The 19,295-nt window shown below is 41.8% G+C and overlaps 1 protein-coding gene across 7 annotated transcripts in view; it reads right to left on the minus strand.

Annotated features, from left to right (window-relative positions):
* The window catches only part of Kcc (solute carrier family 12 member kcc), a 100,549-nt gene that overhangs the window by 10,414 nt on the left and 70,840 nt on the right, over nucleotides 1-19,295 (minus strand). For all 7 annotated transcript variants that reach the window (XM_072012493.1, XM_072012496.1, XM_072012494.1 and 4 more), the window contains one exon: nucleotides 2,840-2,937. In XM_072012493.1, coding sequence (XP_071868594.1) covers nucleotides 2,840-2,937 — 98 coding nt within the window. The remainder of the gene's footprint in view (nucleotides 1-2,839; nucleotides 2,938-19,295) is intronic.

Genomic DNA, 19,295 nt, shown 5'->3' on the forward strand with positions numbered 1-19,295 from the left:
TTCAGCTTAGATCTATGATTCCAATTTGGAGTTAAAAAAAGATATCAAGGAACGAGAAGAAAGCTGGCTGATATATTTGAGTCGGTCTGATCAGGCGCGTACTTTTCTACTACTTTGTTCCATAAAGGTTCATACTTTACAATGGTAATTTGAAGAATCGAACAGTTTGCTTTCAGGCGATTGGCTGAGCGCGTACTATCTATTCTACTTATGACGTTAAGTTTCATTATAAGCGTTATATGATTCTATAAATTGATAAATTGTAATACATTGGCCTTTACGTTTCTAAAGGTGTTCGTAACTAGAAAAGAAAGCTTTTAACTTTATGAAGTCGTACAATTTTGAAACTTTCGAAGTTATTAAAGTTCCGAAAGAGTGAAAGTCTCCAATATTCGTTATCACGTCGTCTGGTTTGTCTTCATTAGCAGGAAAACAGGTCGAGGAGCGGTTAAAAGAAGATGCCCGATTATAAATATTCAGTGCGACAGAGGAAAGACGATACTGGGAGGAAATTTCATCCCGTCCAGACGGAAAAAAGTCGATAAATATACCGAACGGTCGTTTTAATTGGACAGGCGATGATACCGTTTGTGGATTAATCACTCAGCGTGTTTAATTAATTGATCAACGAGACTTAATTCATTGGCAAAAGGAAAAATCCATCAGGTCGACCGTCGGAAAATATTTCCTATGAAATGCAATTCACGCAGTACTACGCGAATTTTTATTTCGTAGGAATCTTGTCGTTAAACGCTTTGTAATCACAGAGCAACTTTCATTGAAATTCCTCGGGAATTCTCCTGAATTTTTAGCAAAGAATAATTAGTTCTCGAGGAACAAAAAGCTCTTGCTAAAGCGAGTATAAACAATGAAAAATTGACGTGTTTCTTCAACGAACAACTTCAAAGTAAGCATTCGCTCGGAAGAAACTTCTCGGACGAAAATTGTTTCCCTCGGGAAAGTTTTGCAAAATGTTGCTTCTAATTTCCACGCGGTTCTCCTCATCCGTTTGGCGAATTTCAACGAGCTGCTTTACGGCGAAAATTCGCTTTCGGCATAGACACGATGTTACCAGTCTAACCAGAGAAGCTCATCGAGCGGGAACGCGATAAGACGCTGTAGGATTCGATTTATGTTTGCGTCAAAGTCTAGCGAGTTTCGACCAAGTTTCTCACCTGTTTCTAATCCAATTAGCATCCTATCTAAGCGATACCATTAATTAATTGTTAGCCCGCGAGGAATCGATAATCGATAAGATGGGAGACAAATCTAAATAGATCGATGGGTGGAAGATTAATAGCACACATTTGTAGGAAGCAAAACGGAGGATCTCTCTCCGAATTAACGACGTATCGACCTTTTGAATTTATGGATGAGATCTTCTGTGGCACAATGTCGAACGATATAAAATTCCAAGTGAACAGAATTAACGAGAGATTTTGTCGTTTCCAATTATAAATAATCAAAGATTCACCCTCTCAAAGCGTTTTATTATCATTTTTTTATAAACTCAAAAGGGTCGAAGAAAACCATTAAATAACATTAGTCGCAATCGCTCAAGTGTTCGAATGCGCTCGACGAGCCTTTCGTTTAAACGGCAACGCGGTTGGATCGCTTTCAAGCGCAATCCTTGAACCGACCAAGAATCCAGGTGCAGTGTTACGTAACGAGCGCATTCTGACAGGCGGAGATGCAGCAAGAAAACGGAAGGGAGAAAAGGTAGATCCGGAATGACGCAGCGGAGGATGGAAACGCGTGGCACTCATCGTCTATAGTCGGTTAATTAACGTGTTCCCTTTGGCCGTATCGTAGTCTTCTCATAGACTGAAACGCGCGCGCGGTTTGGCTTCGACCTCGATTCCTGAATATCCAATTATCCGTTTCTCTTCTTGCTGCAATAGTTCTCTCTCCCTCTCTGTCTGTCTGTCGGTCGAAATTATCTGCGACCAGACCAGCCTTATCGTTGCTGATTTCCTCTGTATCTCTCTCTCTCTCTCTCGTTGCTGCCCCCTTCCTCTACCTCTGCTTTATCGAAGAAGCGAAACGAAAAAGCGACGAATAGTCTGCTTGAAATACGAAGTATCGAGAACTTCAGCGTGTTACAGTCGAATCGATATATCGATGCTGAAAATCAACGATCTTTTCCGTTTTCTTATGGGAAAATTCAGCATCATCCGTTTGCTTGGTAAAAGGCAAGAAAATAATTCGACAGAAGCGAGAATTTAGCAAGGAAACCAAAGTGAGCGTGACACCGCTCGCGGGAATAGAGATTACAGTAAGAAAAAGAAGCTCGAGACACTCAGGAGGGAAAGGGGCTCGTCAAAGGGGGAACGAACAAAAGAAAAAGAAAAACCGCCGACGAAGGACAATGTTTCGAAGAATAAAACAAGATGCGCCACCGCGGAGGAATCCATTCGTGGGTTGCTTGGTCGTTGAACGACAATTAAGCGAATTGCACACTTCAGTGAATCCAACCCTCCCGCTCTCTTTCTCTCTCTCTCTCTCTCCCTCCTTCCTTTGCGTTTTAACGAAGGACCCTTCTTTCGAGAGAAGATAGTCGGAACCTTCGTCGTCCCAGTTTTCTTATCTGTTCAACTACCATCGCTATTGTTCGCGTAACCAATTTCAATTACAAATTCAACTCTCGATACTTCGCGTTTTGCCATTTCCGCTATCACTTCGGACTTAAAACTATACAAGCATTTCTTAGATCGTGCCTTGTAAAGCAATTTCGATTGAATTTCAAGCATCGGTTTATATGGTCGTGATTTTAATGTAGAAGCTGAACGTCGTCGACGATAGAAGTGCTACTGGATCGAAGTGAAATGTATTTGCTTACGCTATAGAGGAAGAGATTCGTCTCGTATTCCGCCTTCTTCTCGGAATTACCGCCGCCCACCATGGAGTCGCCATCTCCGCCGGTGCCGCCGCCATCACCTGAAAACAGAAAAACATTCTGTAATTCTCTCGTGGTTTATCACGGCAAAGTCTGAAAGGAACGTCTGGTAGTCGATCAACGTTGCTTGATATCAGAATATAAAACACATTTAAATATTCAAAATATAGTAATAGATTTCCACCTAATTTATTTGACGATTTGTACGGATGAAGAAAGGGCGGAAGATTTAAAGAGGATTTCCCCGGAAGAACGAAGACTGGAACATAGACGACGTTGCGGCGTAACGATAAGATGATAAACCTACCGTGTCTTTAGAAATAGCTTAAGTGATCGACGACCGTGTACAACCGAGGAAAATGTAACAAAGCGGATTTTTTGGAATTACCGTGCCTTTTCTATCTTTCCTCGAACTCGCCACGCTTTATTAATTTATTGTCTGCGGGCTGTTAGTCGGACACGCGCACGTTAGTCGTTTCAGGGCTTAGACTTTCTGCTTCATCGATTACTTATTCTCTGCACCCTCTTTATTTCGAGAAAATACCACCAAGTCAGAAAATTCGAACGTTTACCCACACCAACAACATACCTAACTCGAGCCATTTTTCTATCGGTCAGTCTGTAATGGAATTTTGCCAAATAAACACGTATTTCTTCTCAAAGTCGCCCGTGAGCCTATTCTCACTTTCTCCGAACCGTTTTTATATTTCAGAAACGCTCAGCCGTATTAAACTCATCTGTACACAGTTTGTGCTAGTGGAGTGACAGTTCGCGCGAACGATCTCTCGTACTGTAACAAACGTATTATGGGGGAAACAATAGCGATGGAGTAAAGTTACTAGTTAAATCGTTTCGAAGCCTGTTTGCCCGTTGATCTGAATATCTGTGCAATAGAAAGTGGAGAAAGTTTTAATAGAAATAGGAGGGTGAAAGCGAGAACGCTTCAGTTAAAAAGTTTTAATAGGCGTCGAGAGGGAAGCAAACTGACAGATTCTCAGTTAGTCTGTATCTGGAGATTGACTTTTTCACCGTTATATGTTTTTTTTCCCCCGTTATTTTTTCTGTTTGTTCCTCTCGAACGCGCCACCGCAATCACAAATTGAATTTCGATCGGAATCCAAGCTTTTCCTTTCTACCGCGCAACGATTAATAGCAAACGAATAGAAAACAAACTTCCATTTGTTTCTGGCTCGCCGTGTAAGCCGGAAAATCTAGGAAACGCGAAACTTGGATGCAATTTTAGCTTTTCACGCCGAACAAAGTAAAACTATAAAAATCACTAAAATTATTTAAGCGATACTCGATGCCACGTTGAATTATCGTCGAGTTTGCCTCTTTATCGTTTCCTGAAATAAATAAGTAAGTCAATTATACTTGTATTATCATATAAAAATAAGAAACATAAACGGAGAAGAAATACGAGTTTCCTGAAGCTGCACGATCATAAGCTGCATTAAACATTCGTATCTCTGCGGCGTAACAGAGAATTTCTAGAAAATCCCAAGTAACAGAGAGTCGCTTTATCTTTACACGAAACTGTAAAACGTTTCTCGTGTTACCGTGTCGCGGACAGAAAATCGTACGATAACGGAAAACGAATACACGAACGCGTAAGATAACCGGGAAATATCGTTCGGTCGTCGTGGATCCACGTTATGGTTGAAACGTACGTGCAGAATATAAGTCTGCCAGTGGTACGTGCTAGTGGTACGAGTCAACCTATCGATCGCTATCTCGTAAACTTTCAATTTAGAATTTGTTTCCTCGCTGCAAACCATCTCTGTGTGTTTCATAAATTAGTCTCCACCTAAGAATGGAAGAAAGAAGAGAACGAAAGAGGTTTGTCTTATTTCAAGAGACACGTACGTATATATTTATAAATTTGTATGGAAAAATTGTCTCATCGTGTACGGATTGATACGTCGATCGATCGGATGCGGCAAAGAAGGCAAGCAGAGTCTGCGGAGGCGTCACGACGTGCTTCCACGTCGAATCGACGTCCTCCACTCCCGCGGAAACGTATTTCTACCCGCAATAACGAATTACTCTCACGTTTCAATCTGGCCTCTGGTCGTGAATTCCGCGAACGTTCGTTTCGTTCATCCAACGTTTCAACGAACGTCTTGCTCTCGATTTATTTACCTTAGCCTTGGCTGTATCGTTTCACGAAGAACTAAAACACGCGAAACCGTGAAAAACCTATCGTGCACTGATTTCGATCTTCTCGCGCGATCTCTCCGTCTCCATAGACCGTAGTCTTACGTAAAATATTTGCCTTGGCTGGCGATAGTTTTAAGATAGAAACGGTATATAGCGGACAAGTTTTATACTTCTGGAAAATTGTATTCCTAAGATAAAACTTTTACCTAGGAGGTTGCATACCTAAGATTTAGAGAATTTTCTACGGTTTTACGTAAAACCATAGAGTTGAGTTCATCGAGAGAAATCTCGGACAGAAGATTAGGTACGTGGAAATTGTTAGTTGTCCCGGCAAATCTAGGCAATTTACTTGTTCCCAATTATATTTCTCTTATAGAACAGCAAAATCTCTTTGATCGTTACTTCGAAATCGGAACGGAAAACAACGGCGGCTATTCTATCGAAACTGTGTCGCTTGGAAAAGAAGTCGCCGAACTAGGATTCTGTCTCTTAAAGAATTTTTATTCGGTGACGTGTGATCGACCGGAACGATATCGATTTACGACGCAAAGTGAACTCGAAACTTCCTTTGCGCGAACAGAAGCTACCGAAGGGAAACAGACCGTACATCCCTATTTCCGCCCCGTATTTTCTCCTCCTTCTCGTTGCCTGGGGGAAATGTTATGAGAAAACAGGATAAGTTGCGCTCGCGAACGGCCATCGAATCGTCGAATATCCAAACGAAGCTACAAAAAAGAATCGCTCCTCCGTTTTTCGACCAGACGATCGTCGTTGGATACTCGTGGTACTTTTCGACGAAACGTAAGTCGTGGAGAGAGAAAAATTTCAACGAGGACCCTTCGATCGATATGATAATGGGATTGGCGAGGAAATCTCGAGGTCGACGAGCATAGAGCAATTAGGGAAGGCTCGATATTCGAAACAAGCTTCCCGAAGTAACAGACAGGTTGCGTCCGAACAATCTAAAAACTAGGCCAGTCGATATTAACTTGCTGATTTGTCTCTCTGTTCCTTTGTGAAACCGCGTTCTGCCTCCGTCTATATCTAGAAATCGGTAATTGCATTCGGATCGTCGATGAAATTCGTTTAATTGAAAGTTTAAATGAATTGTCAAGCGAAGAATTACTCGATCCTGCCAATAGTTCATCGATATTTCATTGATTTAGTAGCTTCTTCCATATCGAAGCGATGGTTGCTTTATTATTTTATACGAAAATGCGACGATTCTCCGGAGAGATATTTTTGGCCGAATAACAAGGGAATAAAAGAAATCGAAGGAATTGGCGGCAGATCGGAAGGGAACGTCGATGGGAAAGGCCAATGCTGATTCGGCTACTTTAATCCGCGCGCTTCTTTGTGTGGGAAGAGCAGTTTCGGCGGCCAAAACAGGACACAGGGACACGTGACAAAGTACATCGAAGAATGTAGTTACGGTCGACTTTCAACAAAAGCTCCTCGTACGTCGCTTCGAGCGCAAGTCGATTTGCTTTTCCAATTCTTCGCTTTATCGTTTGGCTTTCGCGTTTCTTCGTTGGTCAATCTCTCGAGAATGTTCTTCCTCCCTTAGATTCCGTTCCCTGATTCTTTTCAACATCTCCAACGTCTCTTCTCGACGTTTCAATTTTGTAACTCGTGTTTTCGAATTCTCCGATCTCTTTTCTAAAAATCGCCGTTCGTTTCTTTTCTTATTTTTCGTCCTTTAGCTTCCCGATTGATCGATATGACAGATATATATAAATATAAAGTTTGATTCGAAATTAATCGAGTTGGTGGTCAACGTGGAAGCATCGGTTGATTCAGTTGCACAATCGAGGAACAATCTCGCGGATGCTGACGATAGCGTCTTGCGGTTACTCTGATTCAGTCGCTCCTCGTCCGGTGCACCTTAACTTGGCACGGAACACTGCAACCCTAACTTGCAAACCACTTGAAATAGAACACAGCTCGCATCGTTCGTAAAAATTTTCTTCGTTCTTAATAAAAGTAAAACTGTTTCGCTAAAAGATAACGAAGCATCCAAGAGAGCAATTGTATCAATTGCGAGAATACCAAAGACACTGTTCGGAATTTTGAGTGGCCGTTCGTTTATGGCACGAACAGGCCCATTCCCTTCTTCAGCAAATTCCGAATTACATGTCCTCCTCGAGCTATAAACCTAATTACTCCGAGGTTAGATAAAAAACCCCGGGAAAGGACCAACCAAAAGGGCACGATGGACAGACGAGATTCAATGGCTGATAGGGAGAATCGGCAACGTGGGAGGACAGTTCATCGTCAGACATAGTACCACGCGGCTGAAATGCTTCACTCCCAACAAGATCCTACCACCGCCGTGTTCATAACATCACACTTTACGTTTATACAAGCGCAAATACAGTGCTGGATTACTCTAACCTCCTCCACCTTGAGCCTTGAGTCATTCGAGGTACGCGAGATCGGTTTGGCCTGACCGGTTGCTCTTTAGTCGAGAATTCGCAACAGGCACGAACAACTAAAAGGGAAAATTTTCCATCAAAATCGTGCGTAACGGAGGAAACGGCGTAAGTAAATTAACATCGTATCGTAATAACGTCCAAAGACACTTTCGATTCTCGTCAAGGAGGAATCGCGGCAGCCGTTTAATCAGGACTCGCGTTTAGTCGGGTTTCCGGCCGACAAACTACATCGAGTTCCATGCATCCCTAATTATTTTAATCGTGTTTGCTCCTTCCATTATGCGTTCCTTGGTGGTGGCGGTGACTGGAAACATCGTTAAAAGCAACGCGCGCGGCCGATAGCAGTTTCGCAAAGCGTGGGAGGCCAGGGTAATTGCGATGCATGCCGATATCGACAGCGAGAACAGGTAAATACGAGAATACCCTAACGAAACCAAGGGACAGAGTGAATTAATTAGAACGTAGATTCGATGGGAATAGGGTATCGGTTGCGCAATTGTTGCGGTCTATGTTTAATATCAATGCTGGTCAATTTACGTCGAACGGTCGGCCGATTATTTAACACGTCAGTAAAATATACAAGTTCTCGTTGGTTCGGCGCCGTTTCACTGGAAATTTCGTCGCTTCAATCATCGTAAACGCTAATTACATTCACGCGATAAATATGCGCTGATATATATCGTAGCCGTTGGATTTTATTAACGGACTATTTGGATTGGGTATTTAATTTGGAATTGGACGAGAACACGTGAAATTATCCGATGATCGGTGTTAACGTTTCTTCCATTGGGATATCCGATGAAATTTACGGCCTCGAATCTGATTTATCGGTAGATTCGAAATTTAAGAAATTTCTGCCGCATAAATTGAGACGTCGAGATCGTTTCTTTGAAGATTCATTGACTGACGTTTCTCGTAGCGGCTTACGTAACCGCGTAACAGGGAACGACGTCGGTGTACACGTAAACGCTCGGATACGTGCGGATGAGTTACCCTAAGTGGCTGAACTCGTGCAGGCGGTTTTCAAACGCGATTAATTCACCGACACGTCTTACCTCCCGAACTCTTAATCGATTTTGCTCGAGACGACGAAGATTTCTCGATATCTACACCTGTTCAAACCTGTTTCTTATATCGTTGAAATTAAGGAAGAAAGTTTGAAAGGACAAAGATGATTCTTCTTATAATACAGGGATTTAATAAACAAAATTACCAAGTACATGTAATGATATACCGTAGGTTTATGGTAATGGTATATTTTTATGTTTGATCGTGTTTGAGATAAATATCTGCGCGTAGTTACTTTGGGACAGGCAGTTACAAAGCCTCAGAAGTATGCAGTAACGTTCTCTGCCGTGGATATTGCCAGCTACATTTACGACCTGTTCCACGAACGACCATAAGCTCGTAGAACTTCACGCGTGTACTGCGAGCAGCGAGAACAAAGTATTTGACTATTCAAACGCGGATTTTCGGCTGGAATAGTTTCAAACTTCCTCGATCTGGACCACTGGCAACACGCGCGGGTAAATTTCCACGTGATCATCAATTTTCAGTTCTGGAACAACTACCATCTATTCTACGTTCAAGATTACGCTCGTCTAATAATCGTAAAGTTACGGAAGATTCGAATTTCATTCGGTAACCGCGGTAGAATATTCGTCGTAAAACAAAAGCGTTGTAGCTGAGGAAAAATGGCGGAGATTCAACTAAACCGGAACATTGGGTCAGGGGACGGAAACGATTCTTCGAAAGACTCGAGCCAGATACGAGATCGCGCAATTGGAACGCGAACGATAAGGAGGAAAAGTGCAGCAAGGGTTGGAATTCGAGAATTTTAGCTGGCGAGAACGTTTGCCAACGTTTGTCAGCCAGATCGCTCGCTCGCGATTCTCGTAACGAATTCGCCACGAGAATTAAGCACCGCGTCCTTTTCGGCCAACTTGGAGAATTATTGGCTGAATTGCGAGCGATTAAACTCACATTTTACATTCATTCGCCGAATATTTTGGCTTAGACTCGGCGACGACGAAAGACCTAACTTTTCGCGGTGTGACATTTTTGAGAATAAATGTTGAATATTCGATGGCAGGCAATTGGTCGGATTTATACGAGCCGCGCCATTTAATTGGTATCCTGTGGTTCTACGAACGCGCGTGGAATCCGCGCGCTCGGTCGCGTAATTACTTACTTACGTATGCCCGGTTAAATCGAATCGGCTCGAACCGGATACTCCGTGACCCGAATGAGGTCTGAAAGCTGGGACTAACGAACGATCGTTCCGCCTCTCTTCTCCGTGCATTCTTATGTGATCTTCTTAATTGGCACAGTGATGTACGATTCGATGAATTTTTACGCCACTTTGATTCGCTCGTAACAAGATAGAATAAAAAATACAGCATTCATAAATCTGTCAAACAGATCTCAGCATCTTCTTCTTCGAATTCTCTATATTCGTGCTGATTATTCTTTCTATATCTATGCTAATTTCTTGCGACAATTCGAGCTCGGATATTCTACAAAGCTGGGAAACGCTTTGCAACGTTTTCAAACGCTTTGAAAGCTGGTCGAAGAGGGGAATGTAGGAAAAATCAGCAGGCAATAGTGGAGAATGGTTGATGATCGCCGGCTTGATAAGCAAGCTGTGTGCGTACGAGCATAAAAGCAAATGGTAACAATGTCGGGCGTGTCCCGGTTGGTCGGTGTCCCAATTTCTCTGCTCGCTGAATCACGATAAATCGCGCGGCGGCGCGGCAGCATGGGACCGAGGCGGCACGGCGTCGCGACGATAGTATTCGGCATTCGATTTTATTACAACGGTAGTCAGGTGCCGGTTATTGGCACTGGGCTGATTTATGCGATCCTGCGTGATCGTGATCGACGGTGTTGCTGAGCGCAATGGTGGGCAGAATGGTGGTTCGATCTCGTGGAAACTTTGGCGTTCGTGTTTCGGAAAAGCTCGTCCAATGTTTGGAATTTCTAACTTTTCTGGAAACTTTGTGTCATTGTGTGATTCTTTCTTTTTTGTTTGTTAGGAAAAAGTGACTACTAATTGAACGAAGAATTTTTTTTATCTAGACGTAATCCAAAAACGTAATTTAAAAATTGTTCGCAACTTAGTATTTTGTTAAACAGTTACACATGGACGAAGATATGTGAAGTTTCTTCGAATGGATTGTCGAAGATATGGAACGTCGCAACAACAGGAGCGTTAAAAATCTTAAATCAAAGGTGAGAAACATGATTCCGACGACTGTTCCTAATTCGTTTAGGAGGAAGCAACAGCGACCTAGAAATTTCCACTTGGTAAATACGTCGAATGATACGTATCAAAAAGATATTCCAAATTTTATCTGTTCTAGTTGTTTCAGATTCTATGCTTTAAAGTAACGTTACTATATTTTTCGAGGAAATAACGTTTACCGCGTCGGGATCCCGTTGAGTTAAACGTAAAGCGTGGCCGTGAGCTGTCTGGATGTGTGCACAAGTGTGGTAAGCTCGAGATAGCAAGAAACGTCGTCACGTCGTGAGCATCCTTACAATGGAAACTACTTAACCCTCCGCTTGCCCTTGTCCTAATCTCGTTTAAACGCGCACGAGGCCCAGCACACGTTTTCGTCGTGGATCGACCGGCTACTCGACCGAGAGGAGATTCAGTTGAATCAACAAAGCGTTGGCTTACATCGACTACTCGTCGAAACGGCTAAGCTATGCCAATCTGTCTTCTTTCGTTCTGCACGGTTTCGTGGCAAATGAGAACGCAGCTATATCGTACCACAGTTCGTTTTGTATTATATCGTAATAAATAATAACAATTACCATTGGAGTAGAATTTCCAAGTACCTTCGATGTAAATTTACTTTCTTATTTACGTATAGTAATTTTTATATTATCGTATTAGCGTTTTGAAAAAATCGAATCAGCCGACTAACCGCTGGAAACGAGAGAGAAAAAAAAAAAGAAGAATATTCGATAGAGTGAAAAATCTTTCAGTCTACCGAAACTGCACTCGTCCTTGTCCAAGAATTCTGCAAAGTCCGCGATATCCTTTTAACTGGGATCGATCAGCCACTCGTGCGCTAGGCAAATTCGATTGGATCAACAAAGTGCTGGTTGGCCACAACGCCCAAACGAGCTCGTTTCATCGCAGCTTCAAGGCTTGGTTAATAAATGTTTCGTAAAAACAAACTGCCAAAGTGAACCTGCTTCGTTGCGATTAATCGAGGCAGAAATTCGCGATTTAAACGTTAAAAGGCAACTGAAGCAGCGTGGCTCCCGGCCCGAACAGACTCGGCACGTTTGCCTGACGGGTAAACGAATTAATTTGTCAACGCGAATTCACCAGGGCGCGGACGAACAGCTCGAGTAAGAGCACGCTCGTCTCGCGTCGTTCCTAATTTCGTTAGCTTCGATGAAACGACGACAAATGGCCAACCGTTGCTTCCGCCGCTGATCAAATTAATTTCTGATCTCTCTGGCGAACTTGCCCGAGAACCTGTTCAATGGAGAAAATTTCATTACGCGTGGAATGGCAGCGTGACTTGTTCGCGAACCTCGTTTGTGTCGAGATTCGGAATCGGTTAACAAATTTCAAGATTTCCTTAGATTTAACACGTTTCTCGACGGAAATACAATTGGTAACGTTTTGAAAGCTGTTCGATGAATGTTACGAACTTGACTCGTTGTTTAGAGCCAAGTCGGAAATGTTTTATGCGCGAGACAGAAATGTCGCGAACCGTTTGTTGGCAACGGCAGAGAATCGGATGGAAAAAGTCGATTTGCTTGTCTATACCTTTTGTTTGTTCTTACGGTGAGTTCACACGAAGCTTGCGAGATGTTGTTACGACGAACTGTTTCGCTGGAAGGAAAGCTCGGATAAACCAACTACGATTGCTAGTTTATCGTTCCGCGAGACTCTAGGTGACTTTGCCTACTCGCTCGAACGATTAATATTACCGTTGTTTGCATTGTGGAGCTTCTCGATTCGATACGATTTCGCTCGAATGAAAAGTCAAAAATATATTTCTATATATATTGATTTCGAGAGAAACGATTAATTCGAGAAGAACCAGGAAACTAAAATCTTGGAGGAATAGCTTCACCTTGTTAAAGGGAATTCTGTTGGAGAAAAGAGAAAGAGGATTATTTTTTCTTATCTTCTTGCCGAACTCTCGGGAAATAGAGATTTTCAGATCCGAGAAAGTTTCCTTGCAAGCTACTCGATACACAACTACGGCGCGTTTAAACGTTCTTTGTTCCTGAAACTTTGTCATTCGTCTTTTTATCCTCCCTTAACTCGTTCGAGTTTCCTCCTGGCCGCAACAAACCGCTAATACTGTTCATCTTGCCTGCCATCTCGGCCAGGCTATAAATCATACAAAATAACAGATACGAATTCATGAGAAAGAAGCAGCCCGTATTTTTCCCTCCACAGACCACTTACTTAATCCACTCTTTCAAACAACATCTGCGGATTGCTTTGCTTCCGGTTGTGTCCGCGTTTTAATCATCTCTCCTTTTAGCTCGCCTCTATACCTGCTAAATATTTATCCGCTGAAAATTTGTTTGCAAGTTGAATTTGAATTTCGATGCTTATACTTTAAACGTAACGTCACGAAATCTCGCTTCCTTCTTTCAACGAATATCGTTGGTTATCCTCTAACGAATTCATATCTCGCGTTATGTAGCGTGGAATAGTTTTAGATCGTTAAAAGCAACGAAGAAGATCAATGTGTAGCACATAAATGAATTGGGCGACGCGAGAGAGCGCGCGTTCCATATTCGCGTCGCATAAATTCACCGTGAAATAAACTCTTCCGGCTGGGATGTTTTTCCATCCGCAATTTCGACGATTTACCGAGGTCCATAGGATCGCGCGCGTAAATTTCACGAGCGGTGGACGTCTCGCGAATCTGCTCGGTTTCCGACGACTCTGCTCGTAAATTTCGCCATGGACGTCGCGATATTCGCGCGGAGAGCACAGCCCTTCGGGGGGTCCAACACCGACGATGCTCCACTTTCGAATTGTAGGCCAACCAAGTGGTAGATCTTCAACAGCGTGGAACATTCGAGCGTCCCCGAAATTTGCATATCCCACTATGAATATTTGACACTCTTTCTCGACGTGTTTCCGCGCCAGCGGACACGATGTTTCTTCCGAAAGTAGCCGATTCCTTTTTTTATTACGCTTGCTATATCGCGTTTTTTTTTTTTTTTTTGTAGCGTCTTTTCTTTGAAGATACGCGACGGAAGATATTTGGAAGATTCTATTATTTTCCGCGTTACATTTTTTTCATATTATTTTCAACGCATTTTCCCTGCCATTTCTATGTTATATTTCCTGTAGACTTGGAATTCCCTTCTATTGTTTCATTTTCTGGCACAGTTTCCAGTCCATTTGCGATACACAGATTTTTCACGATGTTTCTCCTTCTTTCTTCTTGACTTTCATGAATTTTTCTCTTCTTGTTAAAGACATACCGCAATCCTTTCTGGTAAATTGTATTTTGTCCTGAATTATATAGCATTCCCATGTGTATAGCCGAGCTGGTAGCCAGCCATCATCCCCCTTTCTCCTTTCTTCTTCTTGTCTTCTTCGTTCAGGGAGTAACAGTCGAGACTTTCTCTTATTTCAGAATGGAGAGTAATTCTAATTTTATACGTGATATACTTTTTCTGTGACAGAACCTTTTTACATTTTTCATTTGATATTTTTAGTTGCGTGGAACGTCCATAAATCGATGGACCCGAAAAATGCGTTGGAAAATATTGCGAAAGATTGGACTTTGTGGGACTCGAACCATGACCTAGTTGATGGAAAGCAATAGTTCTAACCATTTTACCTCTGTCACAAGCCTTTTTATTTCATCGAATTATCGATAGATAGGTAGAAAGGACCGTCTTCCAAATTAAATTGCCGATAGGAAATGTCATTTAAGAAATTCTAAAATTCATCGAATCCGTAATTCATCATCCAAATATCGACCATAATCAGCTTGGTGAAATCAAGTTGTCGTGTGATTATTCGCGCGTCGACGACCGCCGAAAGAACAACCTCTGACAATTTCGATTTCAGACGTCGTATTTTTACACGTCAGCGCGACAGACCGTATCTCCGAGGAAATTCACGCTCTGTTCGTTCCTAATTGTCGATTATTTAAATTTTATTCACTTTCCAGACAGCTCTCTGCTCTCTGCTCCCTCTTTCTCTCTCTCTCTCTCTCTCTCTGTCGCAGCATCCGATAATGTTCCTCCTTCTTATATCGCGAAACACCAACACATTTCCGGTTAGCTTTCGTTTGCTCTACTCCCGAACGAATTACCTCGCGATATATATATATATGTATGTCTCTCTTTCTCGTGTTATTCCGTTTCGTGGCATTCAATTCGCATCGGTTTTCCCTCAGCAAGGACGAATATTTCATTGAACGTCCAGCTTCGTCGCGGGTATTGTTAAACGATTTCTATTCGCCCCCAAGAATACAGCTTTTTAACGTTTTGTTTGTTCGAGGATATGGTTTGTTCGCATAGCGTGTTGCGAAAATAGGTGAACCTTTTTTTACTTTTAGCAATTTTTTGAATAAAAGATTGTACGCGAGAAACGTGTCGAATACGATACACGGTTCTCGCAAATTTTTTATACAGTCGAGGGTAGTAACGCTTGAATAAAACATTAGTTACGGTTTTCCTTATTAATTATACTCTTCCTTGATTATTTAAAGATGCGAATAGACACTTGCAAGCGTGAATTTTGTTACCAATGAAACGTTGTTAAAAGATATTAAATAGTATGCTGGTTCCAATAGAAATAAATAGAAATCTACTGTCTAATCATAGGGAAGTAGAATGTCTGACCACATACGAGCCGCTTTCACTTAAACCTTCTTTTCTCCTTTTCTTTCAAGCTCCTTTATCTTCTCTTTAGTATAGTAATTCTTTAGTCGTAATAATACTTGTCCCTTTTCTCTGTATCTACGTGGCGGCATTAATCGCAAGAAATTACGTGGCTATTATTTCTAATTAATTTATTCGAGAAGATTGTCTAACGCAGGTCTCGGACCGAAACAACGATTGTAACGTCGATCGAGTCTATTCGTTTGCAAATTTCATTTCTCCTAATTCGAAAGAGACATCACGTACGCGCCGCGCTATAATTTTTTCGCTTGAAATACAAAATTGATCGAGCGAGCAAGAAATTCGCCCGGGACGCAACCTCGTTAAATTAATGGACGCTCGTGCAAAACGGAAGCCGCAAATACCTGCGGCCATTTGTGGTTGTCGCCGCGATACGATTTCGCTCGATCGGTTTCCGGCGCAGCACGTCGTTACCTTTCGTACCGTTTGGAATTTTCGAAGCTCAGTCGATCACGCCTTCTACATTTGAAATATCAGAATTTTTTCGAGCGTGAACCAATTTTGGAAATTACGAAGTACTATCATAAAAAAATATAAAAAGAAACATTTGCTAACTTCATGTTATTCTCACTTGCTCTCTCTCTCTCTCTCTCTCTCTCTCTCTCTCTCTCTCTCTCTCTCTCTCTCTCTCTCTCTCTCTCTGTTGAAGTTTGAGAAGAATAGAGAAATCGTTGAACATTTTCGAAAGTTCTTTTCATTGCAGGTTTTCAAGGAATAATTGCGTTCTTATGCAACGTTAAGCACAATGCAATTCGTTGGTCAAGAAACCGACACAAATTGTAGGTGTAATTCATGCCGGTAACATGACTCGAGGATCTCACTGGCATCTTAAACGTGATCATTGCGTTGCCATTCACGTAGACGCTGGGGTATATGCGACTGCATTAGCGCAAACAACCGGATACTTTCTTGCGCGTATTTATACTGCATGGCCGCATCCTGGTTTCCGCACACGTAATATGTTAATGCGAGTTTAGGCGACGCAGCGGGCTAGCGGAACAACTGACCCGAAATTTCAGGACGCGATCGCGAGAATACCAAAGGCGTTTCATGCATTTTTAGAATATTCCTTGAATATTCTATTTTTTAAGATCTACCAGATTTTCTGATATTTTTTAGAATAACGTCGAGTCTAAGTTAAACATTGAAATGTAATAAGACTCAAGAGTTCAAAGCTTCGTGCTTTAAGACTTGTTGCGAGAGCAATGTTAAATATTGGGACATTAAAAATACGGCTTTATATCGGAAGTTGTCTAAAATGTTCGTCGAAGAGGAAGCGATGCCATGTGTAAAACCAGCGTGGATCAGAAGTGGCGCTAATTCCGAACCAAAGTGTTAAGTGAATAGAAGGCGAACAGAGAGAAAGAAGCAACGAGATTGGCCAATTTTCAAGGATCTTGGGACTGGTAGAATTAGGACAGCGGTTCGAGATAGAAGGAAGGGGTCATTTAGCATCATCGAGTTCGGTTCGCAAGTTCACTTTCTGGGTTGCTCTCGAACTTCCACTACCTGCACCGCTATGCGAAACTTTTGCGGCTGTTACGTTACTCTCAGCGTTAAGATGAAACTTTATTCCGTGCGAAAGGAGAATTTTCCCGAGTGTCGAAATGTTCTTGGAAGAAAATCGAATTAAGAAATATCGTGCCTTTCGGGAAAGGTGCTGCTATTGAATCAATTTTGTAAAAAAAAGTACTCTTATCGTCGTATTTTATATTTATACGCTGATGTAGAATTTTCCATATATTTGAAAGAAAAAAAACCATTTACACTCCAGAATAATACTTTCCACCCTCCACGCCATCAGAGGTATATCCTTTCCACCAAGAGGAACATTTCTTTCGAGCCTGATCGGGTACCACGTTAAATTTAGCATTTCCATCACAATGCCATTTCTCACTACTTAACTGAAAAATGTCTCTCTTTACCTTCGTGCCACATTTTTATATGGCAAAAAGGTAACGCACCTGTCTCTCACGTCCGAAACGACTTATTTTGCGCGAAGATACAGTAAAATGGAACTTTTTCGAAGAAGAAGGAGAAGAAGAATATCATCCAATTTTCAGTGTAATCTAGAGAACGCCCTGCTATGATCCGGGGAGACGAGTTTTCAGATAACAAGTGAAGGCTGAAATTGTACCCAGAGTGCCATCGCATCTCGAAGAGTTTCAATGTTGGAATTCGTTGGAACGAGCAGAGAGATCCTGCGGGTCTTGGAAGACTTTTGCGATATTAAGGGAAAAGAGTCGGTCACAGCTCCTTCAACCGAAATCGTTGTCCCAGTTCCGTGGAACAGTCGCTAGCGTGCAAAAGCCAATTTCTTATCACTTTCGAACTTTCCTTGCCAAATTTCTTTGTGTACTTCAAACTTGACGCGTTACACTAGCTGTACACGATCGCAATGGAAAACTGAAATTTTCTTTATAACGTCGCTTCCATATTGTCGAGCTCGTGTCTTCGAAGAAACTTGCTTGTCGCGTATATACGAGGACTAAAGATACGGGAAAAATGAAATTCTTATCCCAGATTCGCTGTAATCCCAAAAATTCTCTCTAGACACGCAGTTTCGTCCGTTTTCACGAAGCCACACGACATCCCTAGCATGTCCGCTGAATACGTTATTATGTACGAGGTTTTATAGAATTATTTACGGAGGGAACTTTCGAATGTTTCACAACGACGAAGAACGATTCTTTCAAATGTTTTCCAATTATACGGATCGTGGAATTTTTACCTCGTGATCGGTCCAGGTGCTTTCAAGATTCATGTTCGTCGCGAGTAAAACACTTATGGTAAGTACTACGGTATTCCGTGTCATGGTGGAATATCTTCTTTCATATTGCAGCGATGCTTTTGGTATTTATGAATGGACTTTCGGGATGAAGCGGAGCGATGCACACACACTTCGACGCTTTCGAAGAATGGTATACTTAGAAATGGCGATAAATATTTGATGCGGTAAATGGAACACTCTTGGTTCTAGTATAGTGCTACTTTTATCATCGTAGGTACGTTTTTTTTTTTTCACGCCTAGACCCTTGGTATTGATACAGCAGAAAGATACTTTAATTGTTCGAGAGATAGCCTCCTTTGCATCGCAGCTTTGATATTTTTAATAATTTAAAATTAACAAGGAAATAGTTCCTATAACGTAGAAAGAAACTCTTTTCTTTTTAATTTGCCCCATATTCGTTTTCTTCCAATTTTGCAAATAAAATATCTTCTTCGTAGCGCAATAACGTCATCTTCCCTTCACAAGCAAATTTACTTCCCGCAGTCTGCTATTTCCATTTTTACGAATACTCTCCTTGTACTATTTTAGTGTTTCAACTTCTAAAGGACATTTTGCTTATATTATTACGAAACGTTCAGTGTTTCTTACGTCCAATATCATTTAAAAGATACTTGCACACATTTGAAACAACTTTAAGAAAAGATCTGTCAAGTCCTTTTCCAAAATTTAAAAAACATACATCGAGCAAATCGAGTATTGCTGAAATAAGCGATCATAAATTTTCAGAAGGTCTCAAGAAGCTGACAGAATCGTAAATCGCGATATCGGTCAACGAGTTCCAACCTAACGTTATCGTCAGCCTCAAAGCCACCCTTTTCTTTGGTTTTTTCCGGTCTCTGGACAGAAGATTGCCCAGAGGATCGAACCGAAAAGTTTGAACGTGTCCCACAGAGAAGGAAAGAAAGATTTGAATTCAGGAATTTTAGTGGAACCTCGAATAGAAATTGAAACGTCCACTCGGCGGACCTTTACCCTTTGATTGTCGTTCTTCGGCTACGTTTCACGTTTCACGTTTTACTGGTCAAAGAACGCGGACGGTTCGCGAATATTTCGCTATCATATAGCTTTTACGAGTCACGAGAGATTAGAAATTGAAGAA

Source organism: Bombus fervidus, chromosome 11, assembly GCF_041682495.2.
Source record: "Bombus fervidus isolate BK054 chromosome 11, iyBomFerv1, whole genome shotgun sequence".
NCBI lineage: Eukaryota > Metazoa > Arthropoda > Insecta > Hymenoptera > Apidae > Bombus > Bombus fervidus.